Source organism: Labrus mixtus, chromosome 6 (assembly GCF_963584025.1).
Source record: "Labrus mixtus chromosome 6, fLabMix1.1, whole genome shotgun sequence".
Lineage (NCBI taxonomy): Eukaryota > Metazoa > Chordata > Actinopteri > Labriformes > Labridae > Labrus > Labrus mixtus.
The window spans coordinates 2,431,093-2,456,910 of record NC_083617.1 but is presented as its reverse complement, the minus strand read 5'-3'; the positions used below and the strand labels follow the sequence as shown (position 1 = coordinate 2,456,910).

Here is a 25,818-nt window from a genome sequence, read left to right as displayed (position 1 = left end):
ATGAACCAGGAAGTATGCTTGATATAACTCAACAGATCATAGTGAAACATCTTGAGAATCTACTCGTGTTTTAAAAAGCTTGCCAGAACATCAGCACGCTCCGACTCTGAAATGTTTTTTACAAAAATGACTTTAACTCTCAGCTGGCCATGGCACCCAAACAAGATGTGCTAACTGCAGAGGAAAGGTGGAAATGTCAGCACATCTGTTCGGCCCCCAATGGACCATTTTATTTATCATTGCCCTGTTGAACTGTGTGCCCATCTTTTTCCTTTATGCACTTTGTCTGGATGTGCACACACTAGTTTTCTCTCTTCTTTTCCCCCAACCAGATGTGACATTGCACAGCGTGAGGATGAGTAGTGACATTGAGGGATTAAAACATTTCTGTCCACAGCGTTACAAAGCTGATTTTCAGTGTTGCTGCTGTCGAGCTTCTATGAAAACCTCGGCTGTGTTTACTGCAAACTGTCTGTAAAACACTGTCAGCACTTCCCACATTTTAACTCTACCTTTAAGGCTTTTCTCTCATATACTCATCACACACCCATGCTCTTTTGTTTACCTTGCCGTCTTCTCTGTTTTCTCTTCTTTACTCTGAGAATCGAGTGCAGCTTCTTTTAGAGCTCTGATCCAGTTTGTCTCTGGTTGTGGGGCTCGTGGTCCAGCAGCAGGACTCTCTTTATTCACAGACACAGCAGAGATGCAGGAAGTAACTTCTTCCACTGGTCTTACTTCAGATTGGGAAGCAGCAGCGATGGGTTTTACAACACTGTTTTGGGCGGGCTCGGGCAATACCACCTCGTCATGAGGCTTCGCTGCAGGAGATGTTGAGGCAAAATCATCCAGGCACTTTGATGAAATACTAGATTGAGTATCCACAGTTATTTGATTTGCTAAATCATTGCTATTTTCTGTTTCCTTCAAAAGACCAATGCTATCACTGCTGCTTTGGGGCTGCTCACTTTCACTCAGGTCTGAATCTTTAACTGACCCAAAGCCACTGCCTTCATCCTGAACACCTTTCTCTTTCTGTGTTGCTTCATTGTTTACTACTTTTATCCCACTTTGATCCATCCCCTGGCTGTCGGCTTTGTCTCGTCCCAAAGCTGCTTTATCCTCCTCTGTGATCTCCTCTACATCAGGGCCTTTTATGGCTGTCTCTGCTTCTGTGCTGCTCTGTGTGACTGAGCTTTGCAGCTCAAAAGGCTCACACTTTGCACCCTGAATGTCACACTCCTCGGTTGCACCGCTGTGGCTTTTCTCACTGTAATCTTTTTGCAGCTTTTGGTCGGCCTGCTTTGCACTTGGAGTATGAACTTCTGCATGAATGTCAGAACTGTCCGCGCCGACCTTTGATGAAGCAGGAATTCGGAAAGGTGAAGCCTCACGTCTGTGTGATGCAGACTCGACAGATACAGCGGTGTTCTTTGACGTCTTGGGGTTTTCATTATGGTCCTGACAGGCGCTTAATTGTTTGCTTTTTTGCTGACCTTTACCGCTCAGATCACTCACAAGCTCAGCTTCTGACGCAGAAACTGTAACCGACCCGGCTACCCCTAAAGTCTGGCCTTTATTGTCGTCCGTCGCCTGTTTTGTCTCTCCTACAAGAGAGTGAGAAGTGATTAGCTCTAAGTCATTTTCCTCAGCAGCACTTCCTCTCTCATTTAAATCACTGGCAAGGTGAGACGTCACATAAACCCTGTCGAGCGCTGCTGCAGCTTCCCCTTCATCTCCTCCACCTTTCCTTAAATCCATCACTCGTTCCTTGTCATCTCCTGTCAGCTCATCCCTGCTTCCTGACTGACATGACCGCCTGACAGAGCCGTCTCCTTCCTCCACATGAACCACCGGCGTCTGGGCCAGCCTGACCTGACCGTTAGTTGTTTCCTTTCCCTCTAAACAGACACCTGACAGCTCCTCTGTGGGATGTTCTGACGCCAGTTGCTCCTGTTGCTGAGCAAAGCAGTTTGGATCTGCTGCAGACTGCGATTGGCCGCTCAAATCTTGTGCCGAATCCCTGTCAGGGCTGTATTTCAGGTTCAATGTTGGAGTTTTGTGAGTCTCACTACCAGGCTGCATCTTAGCTTTTGGTGTGTCATGAGATGACCCTGCTGGTCTGTCTCTGTCAGGAGATAAGGAAGATGCATCTGTGTGGCTTTTAGATGTGATTTCTCCACCCTCCTTTGTTGTATCCTTTATTGGTGATTCAGCTTTTTCTACTTTGTGTTTATGTGATGGCTGCAGGTCTCCTCTTTCCTCCACAGTCTCTTTATCAGCCTCATTACTCGGCTGTGTTGTTGTGTTTCCTGTTTGCATCTCACTGCTGTCTTCTGTTTCCTTCTGATTGTTCTCTGTTGCCTCGTCAAGCTGTTCATCTTCCTTTCTTACAGCAGGCGTAGAAGTCTGATAATCCACGTTTTGTTTCTCTTTGTTCTGTTTAATTTCCTCGTTTGTACGCAGGCTGAATGCGAGCGGGCAGCTGACAACAGTGACATCATCCTTAATGGATGATTCACAAATTACAGGTTTAATGCCAACGGAGGAGTCTGACTTGGTGTGTGATAGAGAAATTACATTATCGGATCCGCCCACTGCACCAGGAGGCTGAATCGGAGGAGTCACATTTTCCTCTTTTGAAGATGCAATATTCCCATGATTCATTGCAGAATTCGACAACGCAGCATAATTTGTATCCTCCAGTTTAGGACAAGTCATATCTTCTTTAACATTATCTTGTGCCACTTTCCTGTCATTGTCGCCTTTAACTTCTGCAGAGACTTTAGTGCCGCCGTCTGTCTGCTCAGGAGGAGGAGAGACATCACCGTCTCTAATGAACTCCAAGTGACTCAACATCGGGCCAGGAGGCCGCGGCACAAAAGCAGGATTACTGGCACATTGCTCGATAGCGGGAATTGACTCGTCAGAGGCCGCTGCTGCTTCTGAAGTCGCTGATTCATCCGTTGTGAGATCAGCGGAGTGAGTTTTGGATTCGCTGGTGTTCGTTTGTCCAGAGGGAGGTGTTTGATCTGACTTTGTGGAAGGCTGGAAACTGGGGTCACAAGGCTTTGTCTGAGGGGAGGCTGAGTTCAACATTTCAGGTTTTGAACCGGGGTCAAGGCCAGAAGAGAGTAGCTCAACAGGTAACTCGTCGGTGACATCATTTAAAGGCTTGCAGGTAACAGTTTCAGGTGGAAGCACAGATGATGAGGTCAGAAGTCGCTGCTTACCTGCTTTTTCTTCAACTTTAGCAGAATCCTGAGGCCGGACTTCAGACTGAGCGTGTGAATTATCGCCCTCTTTCTCGCCTCCCTTCTTCTCTTCGAATTGCTTTGCCACCTCTGCAGACACCTGCTCAACTATCAGACGATCGCCCTCGGGTACAGCAACACTCGTCGTTTGTGGAAGGTCAAAACATTCTTTATTACCATCCGGATTCTTCATGGCAGGACATGAGAGCTGTGTTTTGCAGGCCTCGGTCTCAGACTCTGACCGATCCTTTTTAAGGTCCTTCTTGGCATCTTGAGTGTGTCCACACCCCTCTTTCTCCGTACTGCTCCGTATTGCTTTTTCACCCTTGGTAGGAGCTGCATTTGTGATGAAATCCGGTTTCCTCAGGCTGAGGAATCCTGGGAAAGTGTAGCTGGCTTCGACGACAGGATAGTGCAAACTCTCATGCACGGTCACCGGAGGCAAAGAGGCGAACTCCATGTTTCTGAAATCCGCCGAGGGATCGCTGTCTTTCTTCACCGTGTCCTCAAAATGAACTCTGAGGTTGCGTCCCCTGCTGCTGTCACACGCGTGCACACTTACTCCAGAACTGTCACTATTGCTCTCTGTCTGGGGTTGAACTTCAGCCGCCTCTTCTGTTTTGCTACTTCTCGGTCGTACCTGTTGATCGCTGCTCGCTTGCAGGATTTGTTGTGAAGACAACAGAGGCCGAGGGGAAGGAAAAACTTGGCTGCGGTGTCTCTCCGTCTCTGTAAAGGGTCGTAAAAAAGAAAGTGCTTCTTCCAAAATCAGATTCTGTGTGAGATCTGTGTCGCTGGAGACTTGTTCAGGATGAGTGGAGAGAGGGGAAATCGCTGAGCAACGCTGCTGCTGCTCCTGGCAGGAGTGAGAGAAACGGTCCTGCTCGGTGCAGATGCTCGCAGAGATAGAAGCGACCGGCGGCTCCCGGCAGCTCTGTGATTTCAGCTGTGACTCGGCAACATCGGTGGGCGGACACGTCTCAGTCTCGGCCGATGACACCCCACAAGGAGAGCCTCCTGGCTGGCTGAGAGCAGTGTAATCTTTAACTCGCCCTCCTTTCTCTCCCACCTCCTCTCCTCCTCCTCCTCCTCCTCCTCCTCCTCCCCCCTCCGGTCCTGCAGCAATGTGATCCTGACAATCAGGAGCAGTAAGTAGCCCAAGGGGAGAAGTATTGAAACAGGCTTCTTCTGTTGGTGAGATCTCTGAGTCTGCACTGCGATCGCTCCTCGTCTCCCTCGGTCCTTCCTTCCTCTCCGTCTCTGCAGAGTTTTGTGGCATTTTTCTGCTTTCCTCAGATGCAGCCTGTCCCTCCTTGGCTGAGCGCTCCCCCTGTGAACAGATTAACGCGAGCCGAGGGAGGCTGTGCAGGGGTCCTTCTTCTTTCTCTCGGCCTGCAGAGCTGACAGATTCTTCTATCCCTTCACAATCCTTCTCCGCTCTTTCTGCTCGCTCACCCTCCGCGATTGCTGCCACTACAGCATCTACTGAATCACGCCTCACGCTTTCTCCCTCTCTTCTCTCGCTTTCTCTCACTTCTGGCATCGTGGGTGTTGCCAGTGGCAACGCAGCACCAACCGCCGCGAAAAAAGCCTCTTCAAGGGCACTCTGCACGCCGCTCTCTCCCACACAAGTTCTGCTGCTGTGGGAGAGTGGGCTCTGATTCTCCTGTGTGAGTATCTCTGAGGTAACTACAGCCTCCTGTGTTTGTGCATCTGATCTCTTATCAGCAGGATTGATAACTGCAACTGTTTGGACATTTGTCATGCACGTGTTTTGTGTATTGATGAAATCTCCGGTTGCATGTTGAGTATCGTCTAAGCGGTGATTCATGCCACATGAGGTTTCTGTATGTTTGTGGTTATCTGACTGATGAGGCCTCTGAGGAAGAGTCGGCTGGTTGGACGCAGGTGAACAGGCCGAGTCGGTAACAGGATCCTGCCCGCTCTGAGAGGATGAAAGAGGGGGGCTGGAGGCGTGTTCTCCCTCAGGACTCAGCTGTTGCTCGTAGTCAAATCCATTATCAGGCTGTTGCTGCCCACAAAGCGCCGCCTCGATGTCTCCCCTCGCCTCTGATTTGTCCTTTTCATTTTCAGGCTGCACTTCTGTGTTCTCGCTCTTTTTCTTTTTCCTTTGCTTCTTTTTGTCTTTCTTCTTTGCCTTCTTGTCCTGCTCGGCCTGCGGAGGATTCTGCCATTTGTCTGCTTTTGACTTCTGACCCTCCTGAGTTTGAGCTTCTCCTCCTGCCTGCACCTCCACTAATGCATCTTTATCTTTCAAACTAAGGTTACTGCACTCTAATGTTTCCATAACTGAATCAACATCCTTTCCGGTTTCCTCTTTATGAACCTCATCACTATGATTGTCTGCTGTTTCTGTTTTTGCCTCTGTGCCTTTCTCCGTATCTTCCTTAACGGCTGCCTTTGAATCAACATGTTTCCCTTTTAAATCGTCTCTCTGATAAGGAAACAAAACCTCCTTCTGGTTCCCTTTAGCTGAATCTGTTGCTGATTTCTGTGTTTGCGTAGGTGTCTCCTTCTGCTCTGTTTCTTTTTCTGTCTTAGTCCCCGAACATGTATCAAGGCTCTGTGTTGCTTTTATCTCCCTCTCCGTCTCAGCTGACCCGACACTGTCCTCGGTTCCCAGAATATAATTCCTGAAACTAAACACAACAGTGTCCTTGTGCTTGTTGCTTGCTGCCTCACTGTTTCCGTTTGTGCTCCTGTTGCCATGGCCCTTGTTGCTATGTCCCGGCTGGACTACGACTATTGGAGGCAGCTTTGATGACTCACCGGACTTGTTAACCATCCCTTCTCCAGTTTTCTTTTTCCCCTCAACACAAACCGTCTCAGACGCCGAGCGCTCTGTGCGGCTGCCTCTTCCCAGCGAGGCCATTTGCTCCTCACATTCCTGGAACGCCTCTTGGAGTTCCCGGTCTAGGAGCAAAGATTTGGGCGAGGTCAGGGGTCTGACATCCGGGTCGGGGGGTGTGGCAGAGGGCCAAGGTGACGGCTGGGTGTCTGTGAGAACTGGGCCGCTGTCATCATGAGGCCTGAGACGAGGGGGTTAGGGCGACAAAGTTTAGAGTGTGGTCTTGCAGGCAGACAGCTGGTCATTCCAGGATGCGGCAGAGCGCTGATGTTAGCAGAGCAGAGGGCCAACACACACACACACACACACACACACACACAACTGTATGCAGGATGCCCAGTCTTAAATATGCATTGTTCTATGAGATATAAAACCAGCTACTTTGAAGCATGAGGCTGTCAGCTGACATGCAGGTCTGTTCACACACACACCAAAACACAACCATAAAATGAAACAGACCACGAGTTCTTGACTGAAGCTTTGTGCTCGTTGGTTGTTATTGCTGAGGTGAATGCTGAAACTGTTCTTTATGCCTTACATTAACGCCCACTGGACTTTAAATGTATTTTCCTGACATGCACTCTGTGAGTTGGTTACATACACATAGTCCACTGCACAGCTCCTACATTGCACCTTTTGTACATTTTGTGTTTTTTACATTTTTAAATTCTATTTTATATATTGTAATATCTTCTTATTCTGTATTATTTAAGTTGTTTCTAGTTCTGCTTCATTTCCTTGTTAATTGTTTAGCACCAATACACCAAGTCAAATTCCTTGTATGTGTAAATGTACTTGGCAATAAAACCCGATACTGATTCTGAGTCGCTGCTATCCCATTACCGTGAAGTACAGTGGGACCATCTTTAAAGTGTATTGATCCACCCTCACTGTGTAGTGATACGTTGGCCTGCAGTGCTGCGTGTGCTAATTCAAACGTGCCTCACAGTAAGAATTAACACCACAGTGTGTGACTGCATGTGATTGGGGACTAAACTGTGACACGACTGCACATTGAGAATCTGTCATTTCCTTCTTTACGCAGCCTCAGGCCTGACAACCATCAACTACCAGCTCACCTCGTGTTCCTGCCTGTCACACCTGTGTCTGACTCACTCCTCGCTGCAGGGCGGAGCAGCAACTGAGACGTAAACTATTTACAGCTGTAAAGTTCCTGGTGAACTAATAGGGATGACCTCATACTTAAAGGAGTAACATGTCAAATATCTACTGAGTGAGATGATAAAGGTATCTTACTATCTGATCAGACATTAAGGAAACATGTTGAAGTGCTGGCTTCTCTGACAACAATGCAGCAGTCAGTATGTCCTCCTTCTAACTTTAGATTCTGCTCCTGAATGCTCTGGATTTGTTTTGGACCAGAGAAGGTAGGCGCTTTTAAGGCCGTTTTGGACGCCCCTCGGTTTGCCAGATATGAGAGCAGTTATCAGGTCAACAGGTGTTGCAGCGATGGAAGCGGGCAAGAGAAGTGGTTCAGATAGAAGTGATTGTACCCGACCTAAAAAGCCTCTGCATGTTTCTAATAAGCTCCACGAGCAGAAACGTGCTCAAACTAGGATCAATATTGGAGATGCTTTTGAAAAATGGAGAGAGGTTAGAACACAGAAAGGTTTACAGACCCATGCAGAGCTGGATAAACACTGAAGCTTCAGAGTCCACCACATGGTGACCTGTGTGAGCATGGACTCTAGAGAGGAGGGGGGGGGGACAGCTCTCTATGATGTTTAGAATTTAGACTGTAGTACCCATTTTAAACACTAGGGGGCAGAGTTACATATGTTCAACACCAAATAAAGTGTTTCATAGATATTGCAGGTTGTTACTACATGTTCCTTCACTGCTACATGTTTATTTGAACATTACTTACTTTTTTTGTATGCAATAAAAATCAAACATAACCTTGAAACAAATCTGAAAATGAATTATTTTGGAGGAATTCACAGTGAGTGCATTTGTCTGTTCACCCCTTATTTTAACTTCTTAAAGACATTTGCATAAAGAAGTGTTCAATATTTAAGACTGTCAGAAAATTTTAAAGAGGGTTGGTGAATTTGCTCATTTAACAGTCACAGTGTCTGTTAAATAAAAGCACCATAACAGAGTGAATTTAAAACACCCTTTGGAAACAACAAATTGATTATCTTGCCTCTCAGTCGAGGTTCATTTGAAGCTAAATCAGCTAAATGAGTTTGCCTTTGAGGAAACGGCTGGCTGTACGGGAAACTCTTACCGGCCTCAAAATAATAAAATAAAATAAATAAAGGGTTTTTTCTGTGAATGAGAGACAAAGAGCATGTCAGTATTTTCTTAAATCGTTGAAACACTTTCTTCATATTTGCTGCAGTGGCAGGTAAAAAAATCAGGTGACTGGTATATTTTCCACCAGTCGCAGTGGCAGGTAGGCGTAAAAGTTAATTTCAAACCCTGCGTTAAAGATTAAGAAAAGTTAATGCTGCACACACAGTCGAAGGCAGGATGCAACACTTGAGGCAGAACATGAAGTCAGTCTGCAGATTATTCACCCAAACTTCAAACAACAACAAAACACCTCAGCTCGAGCCGAGTCTGCAGACGTCGACCTCGAGCATGAGTTAGAAACAGTCATCTCTCTGTTACGCTGCATGCTCTCATCATCCATCACACTCTGATCGTTCTCATCATGCTGAGTCTACCTCGTTCCTAGAACAAACTCTGGTCCACTGACTTCCTTGTGATGCTGCAGGCCGGCCACCAGGGGGTCCACCTGCTCACTTTTTCTCCCACCTGAGCTACAGGGAGCTCTGCTTTCATGAAATCCACATCACACACACACACCCAGACACGTATCCATGGAAACAGCAAATCAACATAAGGTTAATTCTCACCTGTGCAGCATCATTTATACAAATCTTATACCTACCTTATAAATCAAACATATTAAAGCGATGCTGTGATAAAATGAAACTGAATCGATCATGGTGTGTTTAATCTTTCTCTTCATTTTTAGATTTTGTGTCTCGCTGATTTTTCTGCATGATTTTAGATTTCTACAAAGATATTTACATTTCCAGACCGGGGAGGCTCCTGACCCGATTGTGAGCAGTGACACCAGATTTGAGGATTATTTGGACGAATACTCTGTGACGATAATCCTTGAATCGGACCAAGTGAATCGTCTTCTAAGCAGTCTTAAAGGTCACATATCCTCCTCCTCTTCACTGTAAATAAGTCTCAAGTTTCTTGTTCTAAGTCCACTCTGATCCTGTATTTGATCATGTCTATAAACCCCTCTATTTCAGTCCTGCTCAGAACAGGCTGTTTCTGTGTCTGTACCTTTAAATATGTAAATGAGCTGTGTCTGACCACGCCCCCTCTCTGGAAGGGCTTGGGTGTACTCGGGCTTTCTCGTTACATGTCCTATTGTTTACAGTGAGAAGGCAGACTCAGAGGACAGAACAAACACCTAGCTGTGGGAGTGTCACCCACCTGGGGGAGGGGCTACTGCCCTTTGTGATGTCATGAAGGGAAAATCTCCAAACGGCCTGTTTGAGCACACATTTTCTGAAAAGTGGAGCAGGCAGAAGATGGAGAGGATGGACTTTTCTCATCATTTGGGGGGTTTGTAGACAGACTAGAGACACATGTTAGAGTTAGAGGAACATGGGGAAGTTTAATTTGGATGATATGTGACCTTTAAGTATCTGTACTTTAGTGAAGGATGTACTTTTTGACAACTTATCCCCCACCTTTAATCCCTTTTTAAATTCAAATTTGTGTAATTTCTACCTGTTAAAGTTTTTAAAAAAGGATCGTTCTTTCAGCTTTAAAAAGAATCTAGGTATCTGAGGAAAATTGGTCATTATTCTTGCATCATCCCATCGTCCTTCTGAACTTTGAGACTGATTTAAACATATTTGAAGAGTTGCAGAAATGTACTTCTTATTTTTATACAGTGAGCATCTTCTATTCTGTAAAGAAGTTGAATCAGAGTCTTTCTTGATCCAGGACCTGAGTAAAGCAGGTGTGTACTTTTCCCGTCCCTGTTTTTTGCATTATCAGGTTTTTCTCGACATTAAAAGTTAAAACTGTGAAGGTTAGTATCTGCATAACTGTGCATGTGTGTTCATGTTTGTGTGTGTGTGTGTGTGTGTGTGTGTGTGTGTGTGTGTGTGTGTGTGTGTGTGTGTGTGTGTGTGTGTGTGTGTGTGTGTGTGTGTGTGTGTGTGTGTGTGTGTGTAACCTGTGAACTCACCCCAGCGTGGACTCCCAGATGTTGAACTCGGAGCCGAAGTCTAGACTGGGCAGCAGGTCGTGAGGAAACTCAAGCTCCTCCTTGTCCTCCTGTTCTGCTCCCAGACTCTCCTCCACTCCGGTGATCACTGGGACCTCTGGGAGCACTGGTGGAGAGAGCAGACTCTGCTGGCTGGTCGAGACTCTGGTCAGCGGCGCTCTGTCGTCTCTCCTGGTTAAACCCTCCGCTTCAGCGTTGGCCTGTGAGACATCCAGACATAAACTCGGTGAGCTGAAAGCAGACGGATCCATGACGGAGCGAGAGTTCAAACAGGTCTGAGCGAGTCGTGGGAGAGTTTGATTTAAGAATCACAGCTGACATTAACAACAATTAACTCCACCCACGTGCCTCACCTTTAAGGAAAGTGTCACAAGAGAAATAGAGAATATTCCTTTTTCACTCAAACACCTTTTTCCCACCTCTCTTACTTTGCTTTATAGATAAAATTGTCAAGATTAAAGGATTATTTCAGACACTGCAGCCTTCGATTTACACCAGACTAAATCCTCGTCCCTGCAGCTTTGTTTAGACCGCTCAGTTAAGTGTCTAAAAAAACTGCAAAAAAAACAATAAAGTTAACAGTACATGCATTTAAAACTGATATCCTCCACCTTGTAAATATCTCACCAGGAAGTCTGCTGTAATATTTTTCCCAGGGCGTGACAAATATTCGTCACAGCCAGCAAATAAAATCATTAAGAGACAAACCAGTCCTGCTCGACTCTGACAGCTGACATGTGGTTTAATCATTCTCCAGAGAAGGTTACGTAAAAAGGAGCACATCACGTCTCGATTTATTGCCTTTTTTATCTCGAGTAAATAATGTTCCCTTTAATCCCTCACAATCACTCTCTGAACAAGCCTGAAAGTGTGACTTACATGTTTGTAATGTGTTCACTTTCTTTATTCAAACGGTGCATTTTAACACAATTCTAATACAGAGCGGGAAACTGTTTTTCCACAGGTGTATTTCCTCCAGCCAATGTCAGCGCAGCAGGTGAGTTTAGGAGTGGATAGAATTCAGTGATTGGACGCGCTTCATCCGGGCGTATATGACAGACGTGGGTGAAGCGTTAAAGAAGAGAAAATTAGATATTTATCAAAGTTGAGTTTTGTATCTGAGTTTGTTCCTGTGAACTCGAACTCCAGCAGACAACACATGGAGCGCGTTCTCTGAGCCGGTTTTCCTCCTCGCTGTCGAGGAGAACCGCAGCCTTAAACCCCAACACTCGGCTGTGGAGTCATGTTGCAGCAACACGGCCCTCAAAACACTCAAACACTCAGCTGTGAATCCTCAATGTGACGGCATTTCTCCCTCGTAGACGGCTGCAGTTCTCAAAAGGGAAAGTTTCCCTTCTAACACTCACTCAGGGGTAAAGAGACGTGTGCAGCTGCAGGGGGTAAAAATGTACATAAAGATACTCGTGCATATGTCAAGTGTCTAAAGCATGAGCATGCATGGATCCTGCAATTTACCCCATGAGCTCATTTACCAGTGAGAGTAAATAAAGTCGTATCCTGCCTGATTCATTCATACTTTATGACTCAGTAGTAGACAGCATGGCTGCACACATCACAACGAGCTGAGAGGACGATTAAATCAATTCTTGAGAACGTTCAATAGGACAGCTTAGACCACAACAGACGTTAAAGTTTCTATCCCATCTTTGCTTTATATCTGTTTTAAAATGTTTTCATTGTTTTTAGAGTATCATAACGTCACATTTTGTTTCACCTGAAGGGTGTTCTCACTGGACGCGGATACTGAAAGCAGATGAACAGGTACAGCTGTGTGTGTACTGAGGAGGCTCTGAGTCACAGACCTCACCTGTGTCACCGCTACAAAGAGCTTCCTTTGTGCGACACATTCAGCGCAGACGGAGGACCTCTTCGCTTTCTCATGGACATGAATGAAAGTTACCCACAAACAAGAATAAAAATAGTCTCTCTCTCTCTATAAAGCTGTTTTCATGTCATGAACTCCTGAACTTTTCTAAAAAAAACATTCAGGACAGGTCACTCTGAAATCTTTCTGACATGCTCATTCACATGTCCCTCACACTCCCTGTCAGATGGGGGGGAGGGGTCTAAAGAGGCAAGATGCTGCAGGATGAGTAGTCAGAGCGTGACACTGTAATGACAGTTTATCTCATTTAATCAGTGTTTGGATGTAATCACAGGATCTACAAAGAGTTGAGAAAGCCATACAGGTGAGCAAAAAGGTTATGAAGCAGCTTCAATAAGCGCACAAAGATCACATGCACCGCTGCTTTTTTATAAGAGCCATCTCCCCCACCTGCTTGATCGTTGTTAAAGATCCCGTATTCTCCTCATGTTCACCTTTCATGTTTTCAGTCTGTGAAACCTTCACAGCAGCTAAAAATATAACTCCTTATTTATCTGAAACATGGCGTCAGTAAAAACCCTCATTTCTGCCTGAAATGGTTCGTTTGAGCTGCTGTCTCTTTAAGGCCCCCCCCTCTGCACACGCCCACTTTCTTCTGATTGGCCAGCTGTCTGCAGGGCTTCCAGGCTGAGGGCTGCTCTCCAGTGCTCGGAGAAGAGAGTCTATGTAAGAGGTTTTAAAGGGCTGACGTAGAGGCTTGAAGCCGTCTGGTGAAATTCTTGGTTTTCATATCGGGGAACTATCTTGTGGTTTTGCAGGAGAAGCCGTTTAGCGCCCTCTGCAGGCTCATCCTGGGATTACTCCCGATATACGTTGACCTCATGATCTGAAACTGCAAAATAGGATGTCATGAGCTAACTTTTGTTGTGATTTTTCCCTATAAATAAATCGATTGACGACTAATCGAAGAAGTTCAAAATATTCCCCTGAGCTGCGCCTTTAAACGCATCAGAGAAGTTTGCCACCGCTGTAAAGCTGAAGCTGTAAAGGCTTATTTTTAAACCTACTAATTATAACTCCTGATGTGCTATTTTTCATGAATAAAAAACCTTCCTGCAGAAATGTGTTGAAGACAAAAACAAGCGAGCATAAACCATTAAAAAATAAAAAAGAGTTAAGAATCCCCCCTAAAAAGCACCACTAAGGGAGGGTGTCTCGCTGCATGCAGAGATGAACGCATTTATGTATCATGAGGTGAAACGATGCTGACGTGCGTTGGGGTTTCCTGTTTCCTGCCTCAGCTTTCTCTCACCTTGTGTCTATAATGTCACACGCCCACTCCTCAAGTCATGTCGAGGAAGCCAAAACATGAAAACAAAGCTCAGCACCAGCTGGTGTTGCATGTGCCCACGTTTACAACCAGCTCCCATTCACTCATTCATAACCCCATTGTTTGAAGACGTAAACGCTCAGCGAGGTGGAAAAAGCACAGCGTGTTTGACCCGCACGCAGAGAGAGAGAGAAAAGTCTGTCATTAATTAACCAACAGGAACTCAGCAGAGCGTAAACCAGCGCTGCCTGGAAACTGCTACTTGTCGAAACAGTCAGCAACAAATGCTTACAGTTAATTCAGTGTGTGTGAGCCCATGTGCTAACACGACTTTAATGCTTTACACATGACAGCTGTAAACACAGAGAGAGGGCGGTGCTGGAGCACAAACAGGCCCCTACATACACACCAAGTCATAACAGATTCAGCTTTATTTAAACAGAGCCTTGCATGAGGGCCAACCGCCCCCCCCCCCCCCCACCCCCAACTCCTCCGCAGTTTAAACTGTCACAGCCTGGAAATCAAACACGCTAATTTGGCCTTTTAACCGTTTGACGAGCAAACAAGAGACGAGGTAAACAGCTGATGGACGTGTAAGATAACCTGAGAGGAAGTGGTTTCACCTGATCTCAGTCAGCGAGGTTAGAGAGCAAGGAAGTCAATAAATGTGAATAATAATGCAAATGTAATGCCGTTACTTTTCTACTTCTTCTTCCTCTCATTGTGCAATAATCACATCCCACCAGAGCAACATTTTTAATACAAGTTGGAGGGAAAGGGCTACAACAATAAGGGTTTAAGTAATTATCAAATGCGAAGTTAATGAGGATAAAACACAAACATTTCCCTAGTTTATCGCCCTTGAGCTCCAGCATGAAACCAAAACAAACTGCTGTTAAGCCACGCCTCCTCCATACTGAAGCCTCCGCTCTCCTACAGAGACACACCTCCACTCACGTTCACATGAAGGAGTTTAGCGCAAGCGACTGACAAACTTGTCCTCGGCTCAAGCTGCAATCCCCTGTGTCCTGCATCGTTGTGTTAGCATGCTAATGTTAGCACTCTTTAGTTAGCACGTAGCTTCACATTGCTGTGTTAGCATGCTAATGTTAGCGCTCTTTAGTTAGCTCGTAGCTTCACATTTCATGTAAACTGACACAGAATGAGCGTGATCTAAAAACTCTTACTAACATCCAAATAATCAGAGAGTATGTTCTTCTTCTTCTCTCTAGTTCTTGACTAAAACAGCTTTTATACACAAGGGGAGGAGCCGGCCGTCCCGTCCATGTAAACACGGCTCTGACAACAACACAGCCAGCGGGACTCGAGCTTCTCCCTCATTGTAGACAGTCATGACTCAGAGACACATTTACACAGGAGAGACTTTATGATTTATTTATGTGGAGCATGTCGCACACTCTTCCTTTAATCTGCCTGCTCGTCTTCATTGATGAAAAAGTAACCTTGTGCACTAATAGACTATAACTGCATAAGAAACATAAGAAAGGCAAAATATGAACAAAAATTGACAACTAGCCTACTTTTTGATTTTACAAGACTCCAAATGATAAAGATATAAATGTTAGAAATACATAATTAGCCTACATAGCAGTGAAATGCTAAAAGTAGACCAATCAAACCCCAGAGATACAAACATAAGATGTAAAAAAAAAAAAGCAATATTAATTCAGAGCCATGCTGCAGCTGTGTCATGTGTTTAAAAGCCACTTTACAGACAGAATAAGGATCCTTTCACTCTGATGCCCAGAGGTTGTAACAAAGTGCACTCTCTCCGGTATCCTGCAGCCTCTCCTCAGCATAACAACAAGCATCTCTCCTTCCTTTAAAACCCTCCACAACTTCTCCTCCCAGCAGCATCTCCTCTGTGTTACTCACCGAGCAGTGAAGGTGACTCTCGGTGCGGTGCAGCTACCTCTGCAGGGCTCGATGTGTGAGAGAGTGTGTGTGTGTGTGTGTGTGTGTGTGTGTGTGTGTTTGTTTTGAAGAGGCCAGAGGACGACACAAACATGCTGCAACACATGCTGCTGACGCTCCCTCTCCTCCTCCTCCTGCTCCTCGTACTGACTCAGTTGACTTCCTCCTCCTGTCCTGTCTTCTTCTGCTGCTGCCGCTCCCCTGTTAGATTTCCATGAGCCTCCTCCTGCAGTGTGTGTGTGTGTGTGTGTGTGTGAGAGTGAGTGTGAAATCCAGAAACACTACCACGACACAGCGATCACTGCTGAGGATGACTGTCCTGACTGTGCAGCCACAGGGAAGTGCTGAGAAGACTCCTCCCCCTTTACTGTACACTTTTTCCACTCCTTTTATCCCCTCCTCCTTCCCCTCTTCTCTTCCTTTATCCACCTCTGCTCCAGTCCCCTCCTCCTCCTCCTCCTCCTGCTGCTGCTGCTGCCTGGCTGGCATGCTGATAGTGCCCCTGCAGGTGAATGCTGGGAATTAGGCCAAGGGTCGGGCCTGCGGTGACCCCCCTGAGGAGGGATCAGGTTACACCTTCAAGGCGCTTTGGTTACATCCAAACAGATGAGATCATATAGGAGACACACAGCATCCCCCTGCATGATACACATCAGTGTTGCTATGGTGTGACGTCATCAGTACACATGGACATGACTTCACCTTTTTCCTGGATTCTTACTTTGCACACTTTCAGCCAAAAAGGCAAAAAAACACAAAAACCAATGAACAAACAACAACAATAAATGATCACCTGCAGCTGCTTAGTCCATCATCATCAATAAATCAGGAGAAATGCAAAAATATTCATGCAACCTTCTATCATCACAATCCTGTAATAGATGCATCTTTCATCTGCAACCCCAAAATAGATTTGAGGTTCAGAAGTAAACTCCCCCCCCCCAAAAAAACCCCAGCAAAATATGACTCACCTCTCTGAATGACTTTGCATTCATGTTTTTGAACTACCAGAAATTTCCTGCAAAATGTAGTGAACCTTATCGTTTAGTGAAATGAAGCTCACCGCTCCCAGACACAGAACCAGGATGCAAAAAAAAGAGACTAAAGACGACTCTTTAATGTCTTAGAAATAAAAATAAATCTCAGCTGACTGGCTCGTCGCAGAACACCTGAATATTAAAAATAACTGTCACCTGAGATCACTTTAAAGGGAATAACTGTTTATTCTTACCAGAGCTTATCTTTAAGATAATTTATTTTCAGTGTATTCAATACAATGAAATGTCGTTGGTGAGTTGGAGACAAGCGTCCCAGCAGCAGCAGACAAGATAACAAATATAAAGAGCAGATTAAAGACAAGAGTAAGCAACGCACTATTTATAAAAAATATCTGTCATCACTATGTCGCTGCTGTTTTTAAGGTTTGAATTTCAAAGACACTGTTTGACTTTGATTTCTTAAAATAACATCAAGCGGGGTGGAAATCTCTGCAAGTCAGAACCCTTTTCTTTTTAGCAAAATAACAACACCAGGAGGAGCATTTTTAAAGATTCAAGATCTCAGTGAGAACATATTTAACACACCAGAATCCTGGTCCTATAGGAACTTTTCTAACCGTCTGTTCCAATCCAAGTGACTGAAATATGAAAAAGGGCTTTAAAGTTCGCTGCTCCCTTCATGTGGAACAAATCACAAAAAGTCCTGACACTTTTGGGGGTGGCAGTAGCTGAGTCTGTAGGGACTTGAGTTGGAAAACCGTAAGGGACACCATAAGGTGGTCTGGTAGCTGGAGAGGTGCCAGTTCACTTGCCAAGGTGCCCCTTGAGCAAGGCATCAAACCCCCAACTGCTCTGGCTGTTCTTTCATGTGCAGCCCCCCCACTCTGACACCTCTCCATCAGTGCGTGTCCACAGGATCCTGTTTGTGCATGTGTGTTAACGAGCTGCTCTCATTGGACGCTTTTGAATGACCTGGAGGCGGAGTCATCCTGATATATTTCTGACTGCTCGAATTTGACAAATATTTTCAGTTGTACTTATTATTTTCATGTTTTTAAGTATTCATGCACCTTATAAAAGCTGTGCTGCTGCTGCCTGTCGCTGCAAGGAAACTCTTTTAAATCTCTACTTTGTCCTGGTTGAATAAAGGTTGAAAAAAGGATGCACCCCCCATGCACATACACACACACACACACACACATGCACCTGATGTACCTGTAAGGACTCGTTTTGATTTTCCTGAGGTGGAAACAGAACAACGTTTTCTGAAGCGCCCTCTTCTGGCTGTAACAGGGAATAGAAGAGTTCAACAACAGGTCTTAAAATCTCCTTTGCAGTACATGCATGTGAGCTGGGAGGTATGCACAAAGACCCTGCAGAGGTAACAATGTTAAGCCCCCCCCCCCCTCCCCCGTGCAGCCACACAAACAGTCACCTGAAGCTAAAGATACACATGTTTACTTAATCCTATTAGAATAATCCTGAATTCCACAGCCGAGGTTCACAAGTCACATGTGGAAATTAGTGTTGCAGAAAAAAGCGGTCCTCTTTGTGAATACTCTCAAAGGTAGCACAACATGGGGATTCTTAAAAGCATGCAGTTTGAGGAGGAGGAACAATTCAACCATGATGGAGATTATTGATTTTAAAAGATGCAAAAAAAACAAGCCAGGTCCTCAAAAAAAAACAAAAGCTTTAAAACACTCAACCACAAAACAGAACAAGCCGTAAAGCTGGTTAGACACAATCAAGCATGGTGATGAACACCAAGATTCATGAACATCTCCCAAACTCCCTCTGACAAAATCAGCCTGTTTGTGCATGTTAGTAGGTTTCAATACTTATTGAAATTATCCTTAATCCTTATTTTGGAAATGCATTTATGAAAAGATCTGTGTTCAAAAAGAAGTCACCTTTGAGAAAAAGAAAAACTTAAGCTGATCTACGAGGTTCAGAGACAGAAACAGAAAGTAAAAGAAGTTAAAGAGTGAGGATTACAAGTCCAGCAGGTAGCAAGAAAGCCAGCAGGTGTTAGTTCTGTTAGTCCCCGGTGCATGAAAGAGTTAAAAGTAGGTAGAGCAGAGAAGGGGGGCAGCCAGTAGCAATCCCAGTGAGCTTGCCCTTACCAACGCTTCAGGCGTGCTGCTCTCGTTCCCCATGGCTCAACCAGCTGCGGGGCTACAACCGCCCAAACCAGCAGAATCCCTCTCACATCAGCTGGCTGAAAAACAACCAGCACAGAGGGAGCATCAGACCCCACACTCCTTCACACAGAGAGAGAGAAAACAGGGGATCTGTGGGGGCTCAGCAGTCACACACTCATACTCCACAGGATTACAGCTCTGTGGTATGATGGTGTGTGTGTGTGTGTGTGTGTGTGTGTGTGTGTGTGTGTGTGTGTGTGTGTGTGTATGTGTGTGTGTGTGTGTGTGTGTGTGTGTGTGTGTGTGTGTGTGTGTGTGTGTGTGTGTGTGTGTGTGTGTGTGTGTGTGTGTGTGTGTGTGTGTGTGTGTGTGTGTGTGTGTGTGTGTTGTTTTGGAGATTAGAGGCCTGTGCCACAAGACCTCCCTCACGGGGCAAAGTGCAGGTTTTTTTACCTCGGGTGATTTGAGCTTAAAAGCAAGACAAGAAGAATCTTCATGGATATATGAACGGTCTTCAAATTGTAAAAACTTTATTTTAGAGATGAGTAAAGCAGAAGGCGGTTTGTGGCGGACGAGGGGGGGAACGCCGTCTCTCATTTATAAGAATCCCCCTGATAACCTGACTTTGATGCTGGCTAAACAAAGGACTATGATACACATCTTTGATTCCTGTAAAGTATTTTGATAAAACATTTTATATGAGCCATAAATGTTCATTTTATGACCACTGAAGTCTGTCCCAAAGCATTGTGGGTATTACAACCACATGGTGCTTTCACTTTTGCACAAAAACTCCTGAAAACTCGGCTGAAGTTTTCAGGTGAGCTGCATGTGGGTGATTAAACGCAGAGATCACTACATCTAGGCGTTCACTGACTCATTAATTTTCACCTGTTGAAATGTTCCTTTAACTGTTTTTGAAATCTCTGCGTCCTCACTTGGCATCGTCCTGCAACAGAGACGTGCAGGAGTGGAGTGGTGAAGAGATCAGACTCCTTATCTGATATCTATTTGTCTGTCGTGGCTTTTTAAATGGACAAATTACAACAGATAATACAACTGGTTTTTTTGGCTTTAAGTGTTAAAGGTGCAGTCAGTAGAAAAGTTTGTTTACAGTTTGTAAACACAACATTCAAACTGGGCTCCTCCTCCTCGGCTCATCCCACCCTCCCTGCAGGACGTAGTGTGTACGTTTACTGCTTGTAGCTACACTGCAAGCTAACCGCCGGTGTTTGTCACCTGCTTGTCCAACAGGAAGCAGACCAACTCCACGTCCACAGGTAAAAGCTAATGCTGCGCTGTCATTGGCTGGAGCAAACGCACCTACTCCTCACCCAGAAAAGACCAGAGTCAACATAAACAAACCGAAACAGTAAAATCCAGTCAGAGGACAGAGTCTCTGCAGACACAGTCACCACCACACATGTACAGAGGCCCAGAAGGGACAATGGAGCAGCTTCACTTTTTGCATAAATCTTTAACTTAAGTCTTTAAGTTTAACTTAAGTCTTTAAGTTTAAGTTAAGTCTTTAAGTTTAAGTTAAGTCTTTAAGTTTTAGGAAAAAGCTGATGACTCCATCTTTAATAACAGCCGCTCTTGTAGGGTCACCCATCCTTCCAAAATTGTTAAATCATCTCCTGAGTTTAAGGACAGATAAGATATAAATTCTCTCAGGTCTAAATCACCACCAACAAATGGCACAGCCTCCTACGATAGATATTCCTTCCTTTTTTAGTTTGTGAGGTGACCGACTGGAGCAAATAAACACAATGACTAAGGCTGAGTAACCATGTAAGTTAATCTTCAGATTGTGATGTCTCTCTGGTGGCTGTTTAAGGAACATGAGGTCGTGTGGAGGATATCAAAACAATCCAGGGTCACTTAAGATCCAATTTGTCAAGCTGAAAGTTAAAAATATAATCATATAAGTTTAAGAAAAAGGCTGTGAAACACGGGTTCATTCATGTAGAATCCCATCCACTTTCTGTCTGTCCATCAGGAGCATGTCTTTGTTGTCGTCTTGCAGCTGAGCAGTAAACACTCGTGCCACAGAAAGGCTGTTTGTGCATTCCTCATATGACTGCAGGGACTGTACGTTAGCTCTCTCTGTGTAGTCAGAAAGCACTGACCTGGATATATAAAGTATAAATAGAAATCTGTCCCGTCTACTGCTGTTAGACTTTATTCCAGTGTCCTGAACAATTTGCCACACACACACTTTCATTTCCAAACAAGTAGAAGCCGTTCACTCCAGTTATATTCATCCTTCATTTCTATCTCATTTTGAGTCTCCTTTGATAACCTCATGAGGAAACGAGGAGCTGAGGAGCTGTGAATCCCCCTCAGATTAACTCTCACTCTTGTGTGAAGAGGCAGCTCTTCTTCTCCCATCCCGTCCTGTCGGCTATTTGTGTGAATGGGGTGTAATTTCAGCCCCTCGCTCTGTGGACGCGTGTGCACTTTAATTGCCGACGGTGTTCCCGAGCTTTTTGGCAGCGCAGGAAGCAGCAGAGGGGGAAATCATGTGATGAGAGGGTTGCCAGGTCTGTTTTCACCTGATCGTTGTGCACATCACTCACTCAACATGAGTCATGTTTTAAGCTCTTTGGTTTTAGATGAGCAGCTTATGTTTTAGCCACACGTCTTGAGGATGAGGTTAATGTTTCCTGCCCCTCATCTGACCCCTCCGCTGCACAAAAACAACAACTAGCCTATATTTTAAATGCAAAGTTTATTTTTTTGTGCAGGGTAATAGAGACAGATATGCATGCAGCTGAAAGGAAAGCAGACGTATCACTGAGGACTCTTCACATCCCCTGCACTACTTGTTTCAGCTGCTCCCCTCAGGCAGACGTTTCAGAGGACCATTAGCTAAAAAGAAAACGTTTATTTGAGAGACAGGACAGTGGAGTCGGAAATCAAGGAGAGAGAGAGAGAGTGGGAAGTGACATGCGGGGGAGGAGCCACAGGCTGGATTTGAACCTTTAAGGACTACAGCCTCTGTACATGGGTGTGTTCCAGGTGCTGCTCCTCCGCTGACTCTGTGCAGGTGATGAGCTCACCTGCTGCCACCAGCAGAAGAGAGGAGACAGTGTGTGTCACTCAGTGATCGTGTGAGGAAGCCTGAGCTGTGGTGACTTGACTTCAGTGGACAGATGTTGCTGTTGGACATGACGTCAGAGTGTTTCTTATGGTTAGTTGTATATTTATGTTAAATTCAGTAAAAGTTCAGCTTCTCTTTCATTTAATTTTTTAACAGAAGCTACATTTGTAAAGAGCTTAATGACTATTTTTTACAAAACATTATAGAATTGGTTATATATGCAATCAAGTAATTTTGTTATTGTTAACCTGCAAAGGTTTTTGATTTTTTTTATTAATAATTTTCTGCATAAAGAGTTAATGTTACTTCCTGTGATGGAGGGTCTGCTGAAGAAGTTAAACACACACACACACACACACACACACACACGCGCACACACACACACACACACACACACACACACACACACACACACACACACACACACACACACACACACGCAAATCAGTCATATACCACCACAGAGTGATCCTAGGTGTTAACTCTTTTTCTACATTGTTTCATGAATTATACCTGCTATTTTCTTTTTATTTTTCTGTTTTCCTTTTCCGTATCATGTACAGGAAGTAGGAGTAAAATCGGAAAAAAAGGTTCCTGTCATTTCCAAACCTCAATACAAGATGATCTTATTTTGCATCCTATTATCACTGTTCATGAATTACCATAATGCAAATAAAGCATATTGAATTGAACCGACAGAGAGAGGATAGCAGGTGTTACAGTGCAGCAGATAAAGTTCTTATAAGACATCAACGTCTCAAAGGAAACTACAGAAATCAAACTAAAGAAAGATCCTTAAGAGATGGAAACACAACTTCACAGCTGGCTCAAACACTCCCTACCTTTTACCTGCAGTCCCTCCACTCATACATTCACTTCTCAACATGAGGAGACTACTACAAACCAACCAAACAAACACAGCAGCTCATAAACGACTCACCTCTTCAAACAACAAGACTTCTCCTCGCTCAGAGTCTGACCTCCAGCTTTTTCTCAGTCTGTGTTTACTCTCCGACTTCTGTTTGTTTCTGTCCTCTCTCTCCTGACGAGGTGCCTCTGCTGCTATTTTTGAAACGCACGCCGAGTGGGAGGAGAGGACGGAGGGTGGACACAGGACAGGACGGGACAGGGGGGCAGGAGCGGGAGACAGGGGGGCAATGGGAGGAAAAGAGGAGGGGGAGGAGACTGAACTGGAGCTGGGGGAGCCATGTCTGCTTTGGGTGCTGCTTTGATGGACTGTGTTTGGGAGGGGAGGGGGGGGGGGGGTCACCTGCTCTGACAGGAGGCCTTGGCGGTTCATAGGCAACACTGTAAACAAACAGGTCTGCTAGACGGACAGGAGGACTTCAATTCAACAAAGACAAGAGCGGAATCATCGTATTTGGCACCAGAGAAGAAGACTTTTTTTTGTTGAGAAACTTGCTTCCTAAATTGACCGCAGTTCAATAATGTTTAAAGTGGTTTCTAGTTTCTTAAGGAATAGATTTTAAAGTGCTGCTGCAAGTTTTCTTCAGGTTTGCTCTCTGTTATTGAGAGACCTGCTTCTCACACACACACACATGTGGTCGTGCATCAGTGGAGAGATGTCACAGTTGGATTGTTTTAAACCTCTGCAGTCCTCGGGTAGAGACCTGGCACCTCTCCAGCCGCCAGACCAACTTCCATACTTCAGTCCGTACTGGGAATTGAACTGGTGTCCCTCCAGTTCCCGACCCAAGTCCGTACTCACTGAGCTGCTGCCCCCCCAAATGTCAGTCAATAACGTCAGACCTCTGTGCATCATTTCTTCTTTGCCTTCGATTGTTTTCTCTTCTATACTTTCTTCATCTTTGTCTGAAGCTCTTTTTTATGTATGTTATTGTATTTTTGTTCCTGTTTTTGTCATGATTCACTTCTTTAGTTTGAGTTTTGTCTTTTTATAAGTTTAAGTTTCCTTGTGGTTATTCATCCTAGTGTTGCTTGTTTCCCTTGTGTGTTTTTGTCTTAATGTTTCATAGTCTTTAGTGTTTCCTGTTTTATTTTGTAGTTTCTTATCCTTGTGTTTTTTTGTTCTAGTGGTTTTGGTTGCCTTTTTGTTTTAATTAAATAGTCTTTTGTTATTCTGCGCTTGGGTCCACCTCTCCTTGTTTTCCCACAACCTTGACAGTTTTATCCCAACAAGACTCGATCTTGTTAGATTTCTACTAGTAACGCATCAATGTTTAAAAATCTGGTGTTGTGACAACCACATAAATTTAAAAAAACTATGTAAATACCTCATTTTAAACCATTATTTTCACTCTCTCTTAATTGTTTTAATTCTGTTTTTCCCCCCTCAAAGTTGAACTATTTAACTGTATCTTCTATTCCTCATAGTTTTTAAATATCTGATGCTTGTCGTTAACATTTCTTTTCCAATGTTAATCATTTGCGTTGCCTCTGTTCTTTTCTTCTCTGTGATGTAATATTCATCCCACCTGTGGCTCGCTCTGCAAACCTTTCTGCATGTGTTCACCCTCTCAACTTCCATGATGTGGCAACGCTTGGTCAATGTCTCCGAGTCTGCATGAAATTGGCAATGACTATTATGTTTTAAAAAATGGCAATTAAAACACACACAACAGGAATCTGCTGCAACAGAGCAACAGAGCAACCACTGGCAAGAATAACAAAGCAACCCCCGAAGAGAGGAGCCACATTTACAGAAATCGACTTCAGAGGGTTTGAAATGTATTTTGGGTCCATTTTTTTTTATCTGCAGTCATCACAGGCCATCTTCAGCTGAGTGCCCGGTCTGTGAGCACAGCAGGCTTATTATTATGATCTCTATAAATAACACTTGATTTGATCAGCTCTGCAGACAGTCGCTCCCTTCCACTCAGTCTTTTGTGTGACTCAATTTAAAGCATGCACACCGTCTCTTCTTCCTGGGTTTTGTTAAGCTCACTTCCCATCTTCCTCCACAACAATCAGCATCCCTACACTCCTCCCCTCCCTCACCCCTCACTCTGCATCTCCACAGCTCCTTTTCCCCTTGCTGGTGTTGCCCCTCCTCCAACAATAAAGTACATCTTCTCTCTCTCTCTCCCTCTGCCTGGGGAAGCACTCGACCAGTGAAATTCATCCTCACTCCCTCACTCGTTCATGCATTGATGCTCTGCTGCATCCTGTGCTTACCTGTCGATGCGAGATTCCTATGCAGCTCCCCATCTTGTATTCCATGTCCTCCTCTGGTGAAGTGACTCGGGCACTACAGGGCTTGCAGAGCACCTTCCTGCAGAACTGCATCCTCCTCAGTCAGACTCAGCATCGCCAGAGCATCGTCAGATCTGTCGCCGGAGCAACAGAGTGAGAGTGTGCACGCCTCTGTGTCCGAGCCAGAGTGTGCATCAGCGACTAATGAATGCCAGTGGTGCTCCTGTGACATACATTTTCAAGGCATTTGTTATATAAAAAAAAAAAATCTAGATTACATAAGCAGTCCAAGCTAATAAAACAAGCGTGAAAAAAAGGGGAGCTTCTCTTCCTTCCCTTTGCCGCCTCATATATCCACCCAGCTCTGCTTCAGAGGGGGAAAAAAATGCTCAGGGAGGGGGGGAGAGGCAGCGAGAAAAAAAAGGGTGCCTGTCTCTTTAAGAGACCCAGGAGGAGAGCAGATGATGGTGGTACATCATGATGATACGGCCGTGTTCAGCCAGCGATTTTATGACAACAGTGGAGTTCACTGAGCCGATGATGACATGATGAATCATTCTGTGTGTTTGGTTTTTTATCCACTCTGTGATTTTGTTTTTAATACGTTTACAGGAGCAGAAACATCACAATTTAAATTCCCTCTATTTGTCTGTCATTATAACTCAGGAGTAAACAAATCATGAAAACTGCTGTAAAATGATCTGCTCAATATTTAGGAGCATCATGCAAGATGAGTTTTGCAGGAGGAGGGCTCTCTTAAAGGAGATCCTTCCTTCATCTATCACCTCCATCATGAATTTTATTTATCACAATAAGTCTGATGAAAAGAAAAAAAAACAAGTTTTTTAATATCTTGAATTAAGACGTTTGTCTGGAC

The 25,818-nt window shown here is 44.7% G+C and overlaps 2 protein-coding genes across 19 annotated transcripts in view; both read right to left on the bottom strand.

Moving 5' to 3' along the window:
* LOC132975140 (mucin-12-like) overlaps positions 1 to 5,056 on the bottom strand; it is a 54,734-nt gene extending 49,678 nt beyond the window's left edge. For 10 of the 18 annotated variants that reach the window (XM_061039461.1, XM_061039465.1, XM_061039468.1 and 7 more), the window contains exon 1: positions 566 to 5,055. In XM_061039461.1, the coding sequence (XP_060895444.1) occupies positions 566 to 5,016 (4,451 nt within the window). In that variant the 5' untranslated portion in view covers positions 5,017 to 5,055. Of the gene's footprint in view, positions 1 to 565 lie in introns of all 18 variants that reach the window. The other 8 variants (XM_061039460.1, XM_061039469.1, XM_061039471.1 and 5 more) reach the window with 2 other exon arrangements.
* A 22-nt stretch (positions 5,057 to 5,078) lies between these two features.
* Positions 5,079 to 25,302, bottom strand: LOC132976063 (uncharacterized). Its single transcript, XM_061041000.1, has 5 exons — positions 24,924 to 25,302; positions 10,373 to 10,611; positions 8,814 to 8,921; positions 5,192 to 6,301; positions 5,079 to 5,145 (listed from the first exon to the last, which is right to left on the bottom strand). The coding sequence occupies exons 1-5, from the start codon at positions 25,032 to 25,034 to the stop codon at positions 5,079 to 5,081; spliced, it is 1,635 nt and encodes a 544-aa protein (XP_060896983.1). The 5' UTR covers positions 25,035 to 25,302.
* Positions 25,303 to 25,818: the final 516 nt, after the last annotated feature.